Source organism: Chrysemys picta, chromosome 8 (genome assembly GCF_011386835.1).
Source record: "Chrysemys picta bellii isolate R12L10 chromosome 8, ASM1138683v2, whole genome shotgun sequence".
NCBI classification, from domain to species: Eukaryota; Metazoa; Chordata; order Testudines; family Emydidae; genus Chrysemys; species Chrysemys picta.
Window position 1 is genome coordinate 11,440,049 of NC_088798.1, and position 19,465 is coordinate 11,459,513.

Consider the following 19,465-nt stretch of genomic DNA (forward strand, 5'->3'; position numbering starts at 1 on the left):
AATTTCCTGAAGGACAGCAGCAGCATCTGCTAGATTTAGTCCAGATCTTGTAACTCTAGAGTCACATTAATTTGATGCCAAAAATCTGATGTGACACCCAATGCAGCAGAATTCATACAAAAGACATAAGAACGTTTGCTCTCCAGGAGTGCCCCCTCCCTTCAATTGTTGAGTACTGTCACTGGTCCTTGCTTTGGGGCTCTATCTTTTGCATTAGCATCTCTATTAAAAACACGCTTACCCATCTCAAAAAAAAAAAAAAAAAAAGTTGGTGGCTGCTCTGGAGAGGGAAAGTATCTCTATGCCTCAACCCCATCCCGTCTATTTTGAAAGCGCAAAAGACAATTCTCTTCCCTGTTGAATAGCAGTGGTTCCTTCCTCTGCTGCCAGCTTTTCAAAATAGCACTAAAAGTGTCCATTTCACAGCTGTGTGAACAGTACCAAAACATAACATGTTGGTAGACGGTATATTCTAAGTGCATGGTGCTAGGATGTCACTGATAAGATTCATAGGACCAGAAGTTTAGTTGCCTTCAGTTTTTCTTTGTGTCATATAGTTTCCCCCAGTTCTTTGTTTTATCAGAAAGTGATACAGTATGAGTGCAACTAGTGAACACAAGATGCTATAACTTATGTATAAAATGAATCACAGTTACCAGGGTGAAGCAACCCTAAACCACAGGCCTCTCCAGACTCCTATCTATCAATATGTAGCAGGGCTTTTTATCCCTCTGCAGGCTGCTGCTAGAAGGCAGGACACTAGATGTGCTGCACTTACTTTGCTGTTGAGACTTTGGTGAATGATGATTTCCTAGGGCTGAAGAGTACATTTGGGTTTGGGGAAAAAACCTTACAGAACAGATAGGGAAAGACTAGGGGTTTTTAGGGGTGGGGGAAGGTATTAATAAATTCAAAACCTCTGAAGTACTTGGCTGTTTCCTTTAAATGAAGATGTCAACTATTCAAGAGGGAAAATATTTGCATACGGAGTGGGGTAAAAAAATTGATGACTGTGTAAAGATCATTTGGTTTTCAGAAGATAGTTATACATAAATGTAAACAAATACAAACTTTAAGCTAAAACGTTAACTAAGTTGTCACTTAGCATTTAAAATACAAGTCAGTTGGCAGGAAATGGTAACAGCAGGTTTACTTGAACTAGCAGGAAACTATTACAAGGATGTACTTCTGGCTTCAAGCCCTAACACCTGCAATTACCTAATGTGCCAATGACGAAGATCAAGACTGAAAGTTATTTATATAATAGGGTATTTTGCCAATGATAAATCCTTCCATGTTGTCTTTAACCCTGAGGCCAATGACTATTTAGTATATGTTGTTAAATCTGTCTCCAAAGGGCCAATGTGTTAGTCAAGAAATACAGCAAGGCCTTCCAATATTAGGTTTGGCTGTACTGAGTTTCATCTGAGTGAATTACTTGAACACAACCAATCAGACTGGTGGAAAATGACTTTATTAGTCAGTCTTGGAACAGCAAGTACAACTCAGCTGATATTATATTTGATTGTTGAAGTACAGCCATACAGAAAGTCACTCCAGAGGAACTTCTATAATGACTACAGCCCATTACTTGGCCAAGGTGTCAAGATTTTATTAAAAGCAGTTTTAGCATTTTAGAAACTTATGGATAACTTCATAGATTCCAACAGACTCCTTTATTTTTTCATCATAGTCATTCCAGTCCTGTAGGAATTCAAATTTTACAGCATTAATACAAAACAAAATGGGGTAGTATTTAAAATCACAAATTGGAATATCAATTAACCTTATCAGCATTCCGAATTTGGGTTCTACACTGTCTGCAGGAAGGGTTTATGCCCTTAACCCTTTCCAGTTCTATGTCCAACAGAAGTGAACATCAAACAAATTAAATTAGCTTCAAGCTTCTTAGTAGTTTTAGCTTAAGGAATCAGATTTTCTGTATCTGAAGACTGTAGCCAGTAACAGACACGCTAGCAACCATGGTGCGTGAAAGGATTATTTACACTACTTATTCTCATGAGTCAGACAAGCCAATCTTCCTGTCATGTGGAATACCAAAGACAGGAACTGAGCCTGAGATATTTGCTCACGGCCAATGAAGATTTGGAGCATCTATGGGCTTGTCTACATGGAACAGCAATAGGTCAAAATGCACTATGGAATTTTTACTGTGCAGTAGCAGGATGTGCATGCCTGGCTACTGTGCTGTGGTTCACACCCAGCCTGCTGTGCCCTAAGTCTCTGTGTACGCAGGCCCAAAGAGTCTTATGCTGAGCTTCAAAGCAGACTGCACATCACTATTCAACACCTGGAAGAGTTCTCAGGAGTTGTCCCAATAGTTTTAGAGCAAAAGAAAACCAGTGCCCCCATAAAAATCTGCCACTTGATCAAGAGACCATGATTTGGGTGTCCTGCCAACATTTTTTCAAGAGCAAGCTGCAATTATACCATGACTATTCAAAATACTGAAGATGTGCATCCTAGACACTTCCAAATAAGCACCCTGAGGTACACACTAATGCTGAGCACTCATGTTTGAAGGTTGTTTCCTCCTCCACTTAAGATTTGTGCATGCATGCCACTTTAAAGCACATAAAGCCAGACTTTTAAATGGGTGATTGCTATTTCTGGGGATAGGGATACTGAGGAAAAATAAGTTGTACCTTTTCCAGCAAGTTTATTTCATTAAAAGGTGTGCCAGACTCTGCACCTTCCGCAGCAAACCCAGCCTACAAAAGCAGAATTAAAATAAATTTAGGTATGAGTTGTAATAAGTCTTAAATATGTTTAAAATAGTTCAACAAACAAGGTTATCCAGTACAAGTATTTATTTTAGTGGAGCTAGCGGTCTTACAAGTAGGTATAAAGAGTGACCAAATTATTATGTGACCTATGGTTTCAATACAGGGTATGACCCTCTGTTTAATAATCAAGGAGAGTTTAAGCCTGACTGTTCATGCCCAAGTTTTATTTTTACATATGTTCAATTCCAAAGGATACAATGGATGTAGAGTTCGGTTGTATCCGGAAGCTATAGGAACATTACTAAAACTATACAAGTAATATTGTAAAGCAAGGAAACATCAGTTTTCCAGAACACACCTGTTTTTCCTGCAAATTATTTTTTCTAACTTGTTTTTTCCCCAAAAAATCTCTATGGCATGACAGGTTTCTAAGCGTATCCAGTACGTCTGTTAGCAGTGAATGCATTAGATTAAAATTGTCACCAAGATACTTCAAGGCATTTTAGAAACAGTGTACTCCATTTTAATAGCAAGCTAACAATGGAAAGCAAGAGAGGAAAAAAGACAAGTCTTCAGTTTTGGTTTAAACAGCATGAGAACCCAGACATCTCTGGCAAAAGGTGCCAAGTGTTTGTAACTATCATCATCCTGTGTAGTTCATTTAGTTACAGAGGAGTCAAGCAAACTCCCACAAGGAGGCGAATCAACTAGATTTTAATTGTAACTAGATTAGATTCCACCCAAGCAGCACAATTTCAGAGTGAGATCTGCATGATTCTTTGTCTACGTAACCTATCCTTTCTAGCAGAAACTGACCTGAGATAACTACACTTAAGTCTCCACAGGTGCACGCATGAGCAGTGACAATGCTTCACTCATCCAGTCTCACCATCCCCCCCTCCCCAAACAATGAAACTAAAGGGAATTACTGGGGAATAGAGAGATCAGCCAAGGTGGCTGCAACTCTGGGATCCAGCACATAAAGCAATGGATGCATTTCCAAAGAAGGTACAGTTGGGGTTAAAAAAAATATTGGTATTTAAATTACAGATTAATGTTTTGTTGGTCAACAAAATTCGTCAAGAATTTAAGAACAATGACACAAATTAAAGGATGGACAACGTAAGAAGCCTTCCTGTGAGCTACTTGGATTCTTTTTATTTTTATGTTTATGTTTAAACAAACAACTGTCTATGGTATAAGGAGAACTCTTTCCCGGTTTTGCAAACTGAAACGCATATCGGACCTGCTCCTTGTAGACATAAATCCCCACTAGCTTCCATGAGAAGTTTGAGTGTACAAGGAATGTGCTCTCTGGCCATAAACTTTGAAATGTTTTGGGAATCTGTGAAAATTAAGAATTCAGTCATACACATCCCACAATGCGTGACAAATGTCAATTGGAGTGGTGCATTTAGATCAAACGTTGTACGCAGCATTTACACGAGCAGAATCACAAACCCATGTGGGGGGGAGGAGACAGCAGTACAAGAGAAGATGCATCTCCACCAGCCACAATACAGAACTGCAACAGAGCAAAGAATGGAAGTGGAAGGGATACAGAGCCAACATCACCCAGTACACATTTAACAGAGATCCATGGAACATTAAATCATGTGACAGGCTGTTGTAATTCCAGCAGAACTTACTCCTGGGGGAATTCTGCACCACTGCATGCACAGAATTCATGTCCCCCGCAGATTTCTTCGCATCCCTGCAGAACAATGACTTACTGACAGGGAAGCTGTAAGAGCAGTCATGCACCACTCCCTTGCAGTGGGAGTACATCATTTAAGGCACACGGAGCAGCTGGTGGAGAGAGAAATCACCACAGGACTGGGGATTCCTCAGCCAGTGGCTCCTACCCTGAGCTGGGATCAGCTGCTAGTCCAGACTGCTGGAGGCAGGAGAGGACGGCACTTTCTCTTCCCCTGCAAGCAGTGCCTGGGACTGTGTCAGACTCACCCCCAGGAACCTCCCCCAGGTGCAGGAAGCTCAGAATCCTCCCCTGCTTCTTGCCCCCATTGCTTCTCAGCTGTGGGGGGAGAGGTCACTATCCAGGGAGCTGCTCCCCCATCCATCCGTACCGCCCATACCCAGACACCCCTGCCAAGCCTCACCCAGTACATCCAGAACCCCCCTAGCCCTCCATACCCAAACCCCACCAAACCTCAACCCTCGCATCTGGAGCCCCCCTGCACCCAGACCCCCACCCCTGTGCCCAGACCAAACTCCCACTGAGCTCCCTGCACTCAAATCCCCATTCTGAAGAGCCCCAACACCCCAAGCCCCCACATCTAGACCCCCATGCCACTGACCTCCAACTAGCTGCATGCAGGCCCTCAGGTCACCAAGCCTCACTCCCCCAGCACCCAGACCCCTCTGCTGAGACCTCCACACCCAGACCCTCTGCTGAACCCCAACCACCTTCACCTGGAAGCCCCTGCAGAGTCTCATTACCCCTGTACCTGGAACCTCCCCCCCCCCCAACAAGCCTCTGTGCATCCAGATCCCCCCCCCGACCCCCCCTCCCCGAGCTGCCTGTACCCAGATTGTCCCACGCAGAATCCTCTCACCCCACAACAAGATCCCTCCACACTGAGCCCCTCCACACTTGGCTCCTGCCTGCCCCACACCTGGTGCAGAGGGGCAGGGCCCCAAGGTGTTTCTGGGGCAGACCCATGCCTTGTGCTGTGTTAGGGTCAGGTGCAACCTCACCACTGAGTCCGTGCCCCCGGGGTGGGGGAACTGCAGGGTGATCTCCCTCCTTCGTGCAGCCAGTGGCCTGTCCTCCCCCCTGCCATGCTGGAGCCTCTGCATTTATTTATTGACAAATCAAACTTGCAGAATTTTAAAATATTGTGTGCAGAATTTTTAATGTTTTGGCACAGACTGTTCTCAGGAGTAAGGACTTTCATTCTTACAGCTTGTGGCATCACAGTTGATACTCTAATTTAATCTCTGATAAATGGAGCTGAGTAATGAAGTGACTTGTCTGCCCTCTGCTGACTGGCTAAGGAGCAACAGTAGCTGAAGCTTAGAACAAAACAGAAATTCTTATCAACCAACTTTCCAATATAGTGGATCATCATGCAGTTATTCTGCTTATCACTATAAAGTGTCATATCTGCCACAAAGCAAGGGAGCTACAGTTGGATGAAAAGAAACTTTGTAAAGATGCATCTATTTTTCAGCTGAAGGATAATACTTCTATGGTGCGGGGAAGAAGGAGACCATACAGAATTAATACAGGTAAAGAGACATATATTGGCATTTTTGATAGCTACAGCAGCTCAGGAACCTTAAATGAAAAGCATAATTAAAAGCTAAAACTAAGAGACTTCTTACCAAGCAAGAAATGTACAAGCATCTTAATTAGATTTTTCCCCACGTGGTAAAAAACAAAACAAAAACATCCCTGGGATTTTCCAAGGGGAAAGATTTTCTTTTTGTCATGGAGGGACCTAGAGGGTATTTTCCCCTTTAAGAATGCAGTGAGAATTCTGGTGATTTTATGGGGAGACAGACAGATATCAGTGGAAATAATTCTCATTAACTTCAGCTAAGTTTTAACTATATTTATTAAAAATAATTTCACATTCTTATGACCTATTCTATTCCATCGCTGTTTCTGACAGAACTGAAACTTGAGCTGGAGAAGCCAGGCTGGCTTCAACTGTATATGAGAGAGTTGAATGTAAAATAACTGTTGGATTTGTAAGGAACAGGGGTAAGTCTCTTGATTTATTTATTGAAGCATCATAATGTAATGAAATATCTAGTCAGGACTATCCTTCATACACACTGCTTCAGACTTAACTTTGAGACTATTAGGTTAAGAGTTATTATAGCCTCCCCTCTGTTGGTATTGATTGAAATCAATAGCCTCCCACTTCTTACAAAATGAGCCAGAATAATAATAAATGTAGCACGTCACTGCAGTCTGCAGGAAGGATAAAGCACAGGTTTTTATTTGTCAGTCTACGCAATTTACTCCTAATCCTACTGGAATAATAGGTTAAATATAGCAGGGAGTTAGCTTACGTGGATCATGACCAGACACAAGAAACCAACAGCTGACAGCAGAAGGAGAACTGTGGATTCCAAGGCCTGAAGGGACTATTATGATCATCTACTTTGACTTCCTGTATAATACACACTATTGAACTTCCCCAAAATAATTCCTAGAGCATATATTTTGGAAAATAATATAATCGTTATTTTAAAGTGATCAGTGAGAGAAAAATCCACCACAACCCTTTGTAAATTGTTCCAACGGTTAATTACCGTCACTTAAAAATGTAAGTTTTGTTTCCGCTCTGAATTTATCTAGCTTCAACTTCCAGCCTTTGGATTGTGTTATACCTTTCTCTGCTAGATTGAAGAGCCCATTATCAAATATTTATTCCCCATGTAGGTAGTTATAGATCAAGTCACCCCGTAAAGTGAAGGTTAAGATAAATAGATTGAGCTCTTGGAGTCTGTAATTATAAGGCATGTTTCCCAATCTTTTATTCATTCCTGTGTCTCTTTTCTGAACCCTCTCCAATTTGTCAACATCCTTCTTGAACTATGGACACCAGAACTGGCCACAATATTCCAGCAGTGCTTGCATCAGTGCCAAAAATAGTGGTAAAATAACCTCTCTACATCTACTTGAGATTCCCCTTTTATGCATTCAAAGAACGCATTAGACTTTTTGACCACAGCTGATTATCCACCATGATCCCCAAATCTTTTTCAGAATCACTGCTTCCCAAGATAGAGTCCCCCATCCTGTAAATATGGTCTACATTCTGCGTTCTTAGGCATATAACATTTAGCCGTATTAAAATGCATATTGTTTGCTTGTGCCCAGTTTACCAAGTGATCCAGATCACTCTGTATCAGTGACCTGTCTTTTTCATTATTTACCTTCCTTCCCCCCACCATTTTTGGGTCATTTGCAAACTTTATCAGTGATGATTTTTTCTTCTTCTAGGTCACCGAAAAATGTTAAATAGCATAGGGCCAAGAACCGATTGCTATGGTACTCCACTAGAAACACCTGCTCAATCATGATTCCCCATTTACAGTTACCTTGTGAGACCTATCAGTTAGCTAGTTTTTAATCCATTTAATATGTGCCATGTTATTTTTCTGTTCTTCTAGTTCTCAAAATGTGGGGTACCAAGTCAAACACCTTACAGGAGTCTAAGTATATTGCATCAACACTAGTACCATTATAACCAAACTTGTTTTTATAATGAGATTACAAGTTAGTTTGACAGGATCTATTTTCCATAAACTCAAATTGCCATTAGTTATGTTTCCCTTCTTTAATTCTTTATTAATAAAGTCCTGTATCAGCTGCTCCATTAGCTTACCCAGGAACCATGTCAGACTGACAGGCCTACAATTACTCAGATCATTCTAGTTACCCTTTTTAAATATTGGTACAACATTAAGCTTTCTTCCAGTCTTCTGGATCTTGCCCAGTGTTCCAAGACTTATTGAAAAAAATCAACATTAACCAGCCCACAAGTGCCTTAGCCAGCTCTTTTAAAACTCTTGGAGTCACATTATCTGGACCTGCTGTTTTAAAAGGTCTAACTTTAGTAGCTGTTATTTCACATCCTCCCGAGATACTAGTGGAATGGAAAGAGTTAACATATATTACATCGTCTGTTTTCCCCTCCAAATACAGAACAGAAATATTTATTGAACACTTGTGTCTTTTATGCATTATTACTTATAATTCTACCATTCCCATCTAGTAAGGGACCAATACTTTTGTTAGTATTCTTTTTGTCCCTGATATACTTAAACTCCTTATTGTCCTTAACTCCTAACTACAATTTTCTTCTTGTGTCACTTTGCATCCCTTATCAATTGTCTACAATTCCTAGCTTTTGATTTATATTAGTTACTATCAACTTCCTCTTTCTTCCATTTGTTAAATATTATTATTTTTCTATGGTTGCCTTTACTTCCCTTCTAAACCAGGTCAGTTTTTTAAGCAGTATGGCTGCCTTCCTCAATTGTGGTATTGTGGCTTTTTGGGCATCTAGTAAAGTGTTCCTAAACAATTCTCAATTATCATTCACATTTTTCTGATTAAGTTCTTCCTCCCAGCCAGTGTGACTCAATTGTTTTCAGCTTTGTGACGTTAACCCTTTTAAAGAACCAAGTATTTATCTATCACTGATTTGGACTTTATTCTGTTTGCACATTATAAATGTGATCAAGTCATGATCACCTGTACCTGTTACCTCTTTATCTGTCAAGACGAGGTCCAATATAAAACTCCTATGTTGGGAACAATACTTTGAGTTAGGAAAACTATCTATAATATAAAGGAAATTCCAAGGATGTTTTCATACTAGCAGCATGAGACCTCCAGAATGTCACTCAAACTGAAGTCCCTATGCTCACACAGCTTTTCTTCCTTCACATTACAGATAGGTGCTGAAGAAGTTGGTCATCCTGTGATTTGGTGGTCTGTAGCAGACTCCGACTAATAGCCCATCTTGTGCTTTATCTGTTAGGACACTGATCCATAAGCATTCAAGATAATTTTCCCACAAGTTGCCAGTGACTTGGAAACAGGTAATGCCATTTTTGACAGAGTGCCACTCCTCCTTCCTTTGGCCACTCAGTCCTTCCTACATAAGTCTTCATAATAATTGCTTTTAACATTCCAATCATGCAGTTCATCCCATCAGCTTTCAGTAATACTAGATCAAATTTATACTCATAAATGAGCCATTCAAATTCTTCTTGTTTGTTACTCAAGCTCCTAGTATTGTTGTACAGGCAAGTAAAAAATTTTCTTCATGTCTTTTGGTTCCTTGATTTTGTTCTCAACAGCTCGATTTTGTACTAAATGAATGCGATCTTCCCTCTTTTTACCCTCCCAATTTATTAGTTTAATGCCCTCCTGACTACTCTAGCCAGCTTGTGTTGGAAAAGTCTGGTTACACATCTACTGAGGTGTCCAAACCATAGAGCACCCTCTCCCCATAGAACATGGACCAATGTTACACAAACTCAAAACCCTCCACATTTAGCTAGCCAACAGTTCTCTTCCAGAATCTTCTGCCTTCTGTCTCCCTTCACTCGTGGGACAGGAACAATCTCTAAGAAGATCTCTTGGACATTCTTTTTCTTCAGCATGCTTCCAAGTTCCCTGAAGTTATCTATTATCAAAGAGACACCCATGGCACAGGGTCATTAGTATTTACATTGAACCATCAGTGGATCTTTGCCTGTTAATTTCAGAAGAATGACATCTTAGGTCTTGGTTCCGGGAAAACAGCATTCTGTCCTGTTGTCTGTCCCTTGCAGAATGTTCTTTCTAGTCTTCAGAGTACTGAATCCCCAAGAAGGATCATCTGTCTTGCTTGGGAGGTTAGAGACCTCTCTGTAAGCAGGCTTAATTTTCTTGCAAGGGTGTCTTGAGCTGCCATCCACAGGCATGCCCTGTCCATCTCTCTGTTCCTTTAGACCAGGTGGATCTTCAGAGTTGCCTTCCACAGTGTCCATATTGAGGACCTGCTAGTGATTGGAAACTTGTAGTTGTGTGGAATTCCTCCCAGTCCACTTCTCTGTGGTGGCAACAGCCTGCCCATCCTCATCTGTGTCCAGCCTTGTAGAATGGCCACCTTGCCTCTTATGAGCTGCTGCGCCGCTTTTCCAACTTCTTTCTCCAATTCCTTGGTGGTCAGCTTCTTTCTTCCTTGAACTTGGGGTACTCATATTTCCCAAATCTCTGTGTCTAGAAATTCATCAGCTTCTTAGATTCTCAGTAGCAGCTCCACTTCCCCTTCCAGTTCAAGAATCTTTTCTTCCAATATAGCCATCAACTTGCACTTTGTGCACAGCAAGTCCCTTCTGGCTTCAGGCAGGAAAGAAAACATGGCATATCTGTTGCAGGTCACCACCACTGTTATATCACTGGCTGTCTTGAAACTGCACAGAGCTGAACCTGGAAGGAAAGCTCTCTCCCACCCCCCCAGCTCCCTCTGAAACTCTGTCAGTTGCCTTAGTTTGTGGCTCTCAATATTGCTAGCAAGTGACTCTCATTACCCAAATCTCTCTGTTTAGCTCAGCTCGGCCCCACCCCATCAGGGAGCAATTAACCATTCAGACTTCAAGCAACAGGGCTGATCAATGTTCCAAGGGTCAAAACCACACCGCCTCACCAAGACATGAAACAGACCTGATCCAACTACTTACTCAGGGGCCCATGGCCCAGCTACACAGCCTGTACACAGAGAACAAACAGCCAAACAAACTCACAGTTGGACCAAACAACCCAGTCACTAAGGGCTTATCTATACTTACGCGCTGGTTCGGCGGCAGGCAGTCGAACTTCTGGGTTCGATTTATCGCGTCTTGTGTGGACGCGATAAATCGAACCCAGAAGTGCTCCCCGTCGACTCCGGTAATCCTGCTCGGTGCGAGGAGTACGCGGAGTCGACGGGGGAGCCTGCCTGCCGCGCCTGGACCGCGGTAAGTTCGAACTAAGGTACGTCGACTTCAGCTACGTTATTCACGTAGCTGAAGTTGCGTACCTTAGTTCGAATTGGGGGGTTAGTGTAGACCAGGCCCAAGTCTCACTACCTCCAAGCAAAATCCATAGCTATCCCCTCTGAAACTCTCTTAGCTGTCTCAGTTTACAGCTCAGAGACCCTTTAACTCAGTATCTTCAGCTGTATTTTGCAACAGAGACTATTGATGCCTTCAGCAAGTCTTGCTCTGCCTTTCAGTCTCATTTTGTTGTGGATACACGTCTACGTTTGTAGAGATGGATGAACTTCAGAGTTTGGTTGAGCACAGCAGTCAAATACTGATCAGTGTCCAAAAATCAGGCTTGTTAACTCTCTATACCTTGTACAGTAGCCCACCCAGACTTCTTCTTCCCATCAGTGACCCCTAATTAGGCAATCCAAGATGTGACTGCTTTAGGACTCCTCTCTTCCTCCTGTTGCCCTACTCTAAAGATCCACCAAATGAATTCAAATCTGCAGTGCTTACAAGGTACTTCAGGGGGCACAGCTCCAAAGGGTAAGTAACTTTAATTAGATGGGTAGGATGACGTAAGAAAGACAACTGCAGAGAGGGGAGACTATTGGAGAGTCACAGGTTGTCCAAAATGAGCAGTGCAATTCTCAAAAGAGTGTGTGCTACATCAATGTAGACTTCAGCAGAAAGACACCTAAGAGATGTCAAATAAATCATTAATAAGAACTTGCCTGTGGTTGAAAGTCAACTGGCTCAAGACCTCGGCACTCAAACTCCACTATTGTCTTAAACTTCTCACTGTCTTCAGCCTAGGATTGAGTCAGAATAGCATTTAGTTTGTATCTAATGAAAGGGAAACACCTTTTAGTCTAGGCATAAAATTCAATAAAGTTTTTAGAAGCAGCAAACTCTGGACCAAAACATTTGAATTATTTTACATGATTGATAACTAACCAGAATTTCTTAAACTTAGAGACTGGTCAGGGGAAGTGTCTAAGCCCTTCAAAGGTAGGCTCTCCGATACCAGGGTAAAACTATTACATATTTGCTTAGAATGTGACTAATCCAGTGCCTGATGTTGACTGTGAAATATTTAAACAAATGATTTGATATTTGAGTCGGAAGCAGAAGGGACAAAGCAAGATATTAATTGGCTGCCGCTGTCCACATTATTTAAAATATACTTTCCTAAATGCACAGCTTCACTTTTGGAGCATCCAGCATCCCATTTGCGGTGTGTTTCTATCAGGCGATACCTGAGTGTATTTTCCACTGTACTTCTGGGAGGAACATGATCGCAAAAATTGGGAAGCCTTGTAATAAACTAACACCACATTAATGATGCTTATTTCAGTTATATCTGCAATATCATAGAGAAAATAAACTTACATTATAAGGCTTGATTGTGTCTCTTAAGATATCTAAAAGAGAAGGGGGTAGAATTAAAATACTTCAAATTTTCCAGCCCTCAACACAAACCCAAGAGCCCTCCTTCCAAACACTGTTTATTCAAAAATCAGCCAACATTCCTGGTTAGTCCATCAAAATCTAAGACCCATTTTTTGCCAGTGCTACCAAGAATTTCATCTCCTGTTTTGTTTTCCTCTTAAGGAAGAAAAAGCAATGCATACTCTTGTAACATGGCTTTAAGGCTCCAACCCTACAATTGTTGCTCATACAGATTTCCCAATGTCAATGGGAGGGTTGAGTGCAAATTACTTACAGGCTTGAGCCGACAGGACGCCGTTATTTGTACAGGTCTGTCTCATCTTACGCGGGGGTTCTGTTCCACGGTTAGCACGTAAAGCGAAAACCGCGTATAGCCAAAACCCCATTGAGTTCAATGGCGGGCGAAATCGCCCGCACTACAGGTATAGTATTAAAACTGTTGTTTTTCTCTCTCTCTCTTTTTTTCCCCCCGACTGCGTAAAGTTGAAATCGCGCATGTTAAATGCGCGTAAGATGCGACAGCCCTGTATCTATCTCCCATAAATGTAGATTTGGGGGATAGTCACTGTATAGGGCAGCACAGACCTTGTAAATACCTTCCTATATTTTAACTAGTTTATCACTGTTGTATTTATTTCACAGGAAATGCCTTTCATATCAGACACATTTTTAATACCAATTTCTCTTTTCCTTCATGTTACTGCAGTATTTACATGGATATAGCTTTACAACACAGCTCAATCCCAGGGGGAAAAAAATCTAATCTGGGATGGCTATGAAATGGGCAGAACTTTGTAGGAACATCCCAAGAACCAGGCCAATGCAAACAGCTGGCAGCTCCTTAGATGAAACTAGTTTCTAATATCTTGAGAGGAAAATGAACACTTGACACAGACACTTGTGTGGATGCTATTAATTTTCCAAATACCAGACAGGCTTTTAGATTTTTGGGGCCCAATCTTGAAACTCTTACTCCTAAAAGTAGTTCCATTGAAGTTAATAAGTGTACTTGTGCAAGTATAAGGGTCTCAGGATTAGTCCTTATTTTTGTGAAAAAAGTTAAGTGATTAAGAGACAATGAATGGGACTGTTTTGGTTGGGAAGGCAAAGGGCACAGAAAATATAATAAAGGATGAGCCAGGTGCTCCTTTTTACCCTTCCCCCATAATACAAGTATGAGCCATCACACAATGAAGCTAAAAGGCTTTAAAAAGATAAATGGAAATATATATTAATGTAATAGATAATCAATCAGTTTAACTCTCTGCTATAGGATAATATTGAGGCAAATAAATTAATACAATCTAAAAAGGGTTAAACACTCCTACAAATAAGAACAGCTGAATTACACAGTAGGCCAGAGTTGCAATGGCTGTCAATAGTCATGTTAGGGTGTAGATGATCACCAGCTTCAGGGCAGAAAAAAATACTTTCCTTCCCATAGTAAGATACTACTGATTTATGAACTTTATGGGGGGCTTTCCTTAAGAACCATCCCAAACTAGTCAGATACTGACTAGATGGACCATCATTCTTCTCTGCTTTGTGAATCCCTACATTAATAACAAAAAGACAAAGAGTTTGATAACTGAAAGAAAAAATGTCTAGCAAGTACAGAAATTGCCCAGGAAACTCTTTGCTACTTGTTACTTTTCATTCTTCTCTTAAAAATAACTGGCATCCCATTTTTTTCCAAAAAGGTTAACATCTTAAGTGTACACTCAAATGTAATGCTACAAAGTACAATAATTTGTTTCCAAATAACTTTATAGAAGAAAAGCAAGCATTTTAAGAGAGACACCATTAACTTCAGAATCATGTTTCTGTTGGAAAAATTTGAACATACTATTGTTTTAGCACCTACAATTACTAAAATTAAAGTTGGCAAAAATTAATTGCCTTTATTGTTCTAGTGTTTACACACTTTCTGCATTTGCATGTGTAGTCAGTCTCATTCTTTTGTTGATGATCAGTTGCATTTCCTGTCTCATGCACAAAACATGAGGACAAACATATTGATGCTTTAAGACAAGCACCAGCAAGTAGGAGAAAGTAAACCCTTATAAACACTGGTAAAAAGCAACTTACAACAGAAATTCAGGACATATTATTTAAAAGATACTCTTTTAGAATGTTTTCGTAAATTAGTTAAAAAAAAAAAATCAAGTTGACAGCATCCCTTAAATCATGTGAAAGAGCCTACCAATGGAATTCTCTCTGGAGCACAGCTTGCATTTCTGCACCATAGTGGCACTCCCTCTGCCTCCCTTAAGAGGAGCACTGTCCTAAAAAAATTACAAATGGAGCCATCACTGTGTGTCAATTTTTTCATGTTCCGATTGAGCAACTAAAAACCTCTGTAGTGACAAAGTAGTTTTTACAAGGACAATGGCAAACTAACATGATTTTATATATTGTAAGGGGAAGGTAGGTTTCTTTCAGTACGAAGAATATTTATAATTCACAATACTATGGTTATCAAGGGATAATGTACATTATATACTAAATTTTAAATAATAAATTATGTATAGAATGTGCCTTGACAATACAGACACATTCTAGCCATTCCATAGGATATTTATTTAATCTTCAACCAGCATGATTAGAGCCCTGATCCTGCACACTGTTGTGCCTACATGCAACAAGTTGCAGGACCGGGGCCTGCAAGGATAGAAGAAGGGTCTTGTGGTTCAGGATGAGAGTCTGAGGTTCTAATTCCAAACTAAACCACAGACTTCCTGTGTTACTTTGGGCAAATCACTTCACCTCTCTGCCTCAGTTTCCCCATCTGTAAAGTGGGGATAACACTTCTCTATTTAAATTCATTAACATCATGAGGCAGTCAGATAGTGTTCTGTCATGCACAACACCAGTACCTTGCATAAGTTAATTTATTATCATTATTCCCCTTCCCTCCCCCCCCCCCCCCCGATTATCTAAACTTCCATAGAACTTGTTTTATCATTAGCAAAGAGGAAATGCACTGCTGGCAAAACCCTATTGTAATACCACTTCAAATCCATTTTCTTGGCTGTGGAAACTTACTGGCTTTAATGAGGGATGACCTTTCAAGGTCCCTTCCAGTTCTAGGAGATGGGATATCTCAATTATATAGATGGGAGGGGAGGCTTTTCAAGAAAGTCTTAAAATAATAAGCACCTCCACCAACCATTCCTATAGCACATTTCATTCAAGGATCTCAAAATACTTTGTGAACATAAAGTCTGACAGCAACCCCGATGTAGATAATTATTCAAAGGCTGCTTTATACAGCATATCCCCCATTTCATCAAAGTCAATTTTACATAATATGCACTGGGTTTTTTGGGTTCTTTGTTTTTAATGCACATCTTGCAGTTCGGCAGTTTACCATTAATCGCAGGTATTGCCATTTTTCAGAAATCTCACCACAGTTCCCACATTTCATCTGGAAAAGAAAAACATACACCAAAGAATCTTAAAGTTGTTAGTAAGCTGATCAATAAAATAGCTCAAGCCATTCTTAGACTTAAGTTTAACCATTTTGTAGTTGAAAAGTCATGGGATAGCTGCCCTTAAAGAATGGAGGGCCAGATCCTCAACTGGGGTCCATTTTCATAGCCCCATTAGCTTCACTTGAGCGATGACAATTTACGCAAGTTGAGGATCTGTTCCAGAGAATATTAGGTAGAAAGAAAACAGATTACATGTAGGAGCCAATACATAAAGCTGGGAATAATACATCCCAACAGTTTGTCAACCAAGCGAGTCTTCCACCAATTATACTTAAAAAAAAAAAAAAAAAATCATAACCACAAAAGAGAGGGTGGTGGATATTATATGGATTGAGGAATAGCCATGATTTTACTTCATCGTAACTGATCTTTTAATGCAAACATACATACATTTAACAGTTACTCAACTTCCAAAACGTGCTTAAATTTAACAAACAAACAAAAACCTGCACAACTTTCGGATCACATACATTCATCTTACTTTTATTTAGATTACACAATGAACCATGCTTGAAATGTGCCATACCACCACTAACATTGTGTATATAACCAACTGGATACTGGCAAAACTACATCTTAGGCTTGGTCTACACTGGGGGGAGGGGATTGATCTAAGATACGCAACTTATCTTAGATCTTATCTTAGATCAAATTAAAATTACTTACTTTGCGTCCTCACGGCACGCCGCAGCTCCCCCGTCGACTTTGCTTCTGCCTCTCTCCGAGCTGGAGTTCAGCAGTCGACGGGAGAGCAATCGGGGATCGATTTATTGCATCTATGCGATAAATCGAGCCCCAATAGATCGGTCACTACCCGCCGATCCAGAGGGTAGTGTAGACGTACCCTTAGATTGCAATGAAATACCACAATGATGATCGTAGTATAGAAACCATTCTCCAGTGTCAGAGGGGTAGCCGTGTTAGTCTGAATCTGTAAAAAGCAACGGAGGGTCCTGTGGCACCTTTGAGACTAACAGAAGTACTGGGAGCATAAGCTTTCGTGGGTAAGAACCTCACTTCTTCAGATGCAAGAGAAGTGAGGTTCTTACCCACGAAAGCTTATGCTCCCAGTACTTCTGTTAGTCTCAAAGGTGCCACAGGACCCTCTGTTGCTTTTTACATTCTCCAGTGGTTTGCATTGCAGGATTCCATTAGATACCAATACTTCGTGTAATGGAAGCCTGCAATACAAACCACTGTAGGATGGAATGCAAAATATCATGCAAAAGAAGCCTGTGATACAACACCATGCAACTCAAAATCATAGAAATGCAGGGCTGAGGGGTCCCCTAGTCCCACCCCCTGCTGATGCAAATTTACACACGTTTCAGTGGTGGGGAGGCTAGAGGACCCCTCGAGGTCCCATCCAGGCCTCCATTTCGATAATCACTGGTTTTCAGTCTGATACTTTTATATCGTTTTTACTGCATGCTATTTTGTACTGTATTCTAGTTAGAACTACAGGCTTGTATTGTGTAAAAAAAAAAACGACTGGGGCTTTTAAAGTACATTGCGTTTCATTGTCCTTTGCTTAGCCCTGCGAAGGGGTGGCAGGGTGCGCGGCGCTGCACCTCCCCTGGCCCGCCATACCTTCAGGTACCAGCGAAAATCTTCCCCCACCGGCCTGAGGTTTGTAACATTTTCCAGAGTGGCTTTCAGCTGCAGCCCGATCTTCTGTAAAGCAGGGGGCGGGGGACAGAGTCAGTGTGTTACAGCCAAGGCCACCCCCTCCCCCAGCACTGGCAGCGCCGCGCCCCCCTTACCCACCCCCATGCTCAGGGCCTGGCGCGCTGCGGGGCCGGCTGTAGCTGGAGCCCAGCAGCTGCCCCCAAGTCCCGCGGCGCAGGCAGCGGGCGGATGCCGCCCTGGAGGCGGGAGCAGCGCTAACAGATTCACAGACACCTCCGCCCTCCCGCTACAGGCCGGCCTCCAACTCTCGCGATAGGGGGCTTTTTTTTTTTAATCGACTCCTGGTATGTGGCGGCTTTCCCGGGAATGGTTGCCCTTAGACAAAATGGGCACCTCATCCCGTTACTTTCGCAAGGCGCTGCCCGTAGCCAAGATGGCCGCCATCTGTTACTTTCGATGGGACTGAAGCTTCAGTCAAGATGGCCGCCAACTCTGCTGATTGCAGCGAGGCTGCCCCTAATCATGATGGCCGCCATCCTCCATTGTAGTTAAGGACATAAGAAGCCAAGTCAGGCCGCTCTGTCCCGCTCATCCTCTCTATGGTTCGTGAACTAAACAAGGAAACGTGGGGAGAGAGGAGGGAACCTGAAGTGGTTGCAGAGACATATGGGGTGCAAATAAGAGAGTAACGAGGGCAGGGCAGATGGATGATTCCTTTTTCTCCCAAAGGGTGATCGCTAGAACACATTGGAACCTGAAAATTATGAACTCAATGTACCTTTTAATGGATTAGTATTCATACAAACTACTTCCCAAATTGCTTTGTAGAGTTACAGTTTCAAAACTAGGGCTAATTCTGGTTCCTGGGTACAGTGTAAATTAAAAGGTGTACATAGGAGAATTACAGGTGGGAGGAGAGATTCCTCCACCCACTGGCGATCAATTGGGGCTCTCACCCTCTCTCTAGTCATTATTAGAGTCTCCTCTCTGGCCTACTATATTGTACAGACTCATGGATTTGGGGGATCAGGGGAACTGAATAATGATTTCCATAGCCACATTTCCAAATCCCTTTACTGCTAAGAGATACTGTAAGTCATTTGAGAAAAACACTGTTCTGATTTGGGTTTGAATTCTGGAGTCAGTACTAAACACTGTAATTTCTGGAGTGTTTAAAGAATGCACATAAGTACGTTTCCAGATTGGCTCCTCTTTCTTGGTAGGATGATGTTCAAGAAAGGATATGTCTGCAAACAGAACAAGCTTAACCATAAAGACATTTCAAAAGATTTGAGGGCTCTTTTAGGGACTTGCAGAGAGCATTAGAATGCTTAAAAAAAAAAAAAAGTTTCAAAGTTATACCAGTTCTAATTACTCCCTTTGATCAATTAAATCACAACCACTGATGGATCTAGGGATCTCTTTCCTAGCAGAAGCTGAAGTAGGATTCTAGCTCCACCTCCTACAAGAAAATGGGGGGGGGGGGGAGGGAAGGAAAGCAGCTCTGTTTTCACGGCAGTGTTTTGCTGCACTTACATGTTACCTTTTTCCCCCCTCATAGAATAAAGCTTACTTCTGGGAAACAAAGGAAAATACTGTCAGTAATAGCAAAGTGGGTTGTTATAGTGTATTTGGTTTCTA

At 41.5% G+C, this 19,465-nt stretch overlaps 1 protein-coding gene across 1 annotated transcript; it reads right to left on the reverse strand.

Annotated features, from left to right (window-relative positions):
- Positions 1–1,457: 1,457 nt before the first annotated feature.
- CZIB (CXXC motif containing zinc binding protein) lies at positions 1,458–18,140 on the reverse strand. Its single transcript, XM_005284836.5, has 8 exons — positions 17,963–18,140; positions 17,786–17,869; positions 16,072–16,128; positions 14,905–14,986; positions 12,642–12,673; positions 11,984–12,061; positions 2,667–2,732; positions 1,458–1,704 (listed from the first exon to the last, which is right to left on the reverse strand). Exons 1-8 carry the CDS (start codon positions 17,966–17,968, stop codon positions 1,627–1,629), a joined length of 483 nt encoding a protein of 160 aa, XP_005284893.1. The 5' UTR covers positions 17,969–18,140; the 3' UTR covers positions 1,458–1,626.
- Between the last annotated feature and the right edge of the window lie 1,325 nt (positions 18,141–19,465).

Coding starts and splice junctions, on each gene's coding strand:
- CZIB (XM_005284836.5), bottom strand. Junction 12,674..14,904: donor CTCCAGAGAGAATTCCATTG/GTAGGCTCTTTC, acceptor CTTCTCTTTTAG/ATATCTTAAGAGACACAATC. Junction 12,062..12,641: donor ACACAATCAAGCCTTATAAT/GTAAGTTTATTT, acceptor ACTCAATCCTAG/GCTGAAGACAGTGAGAAGTT.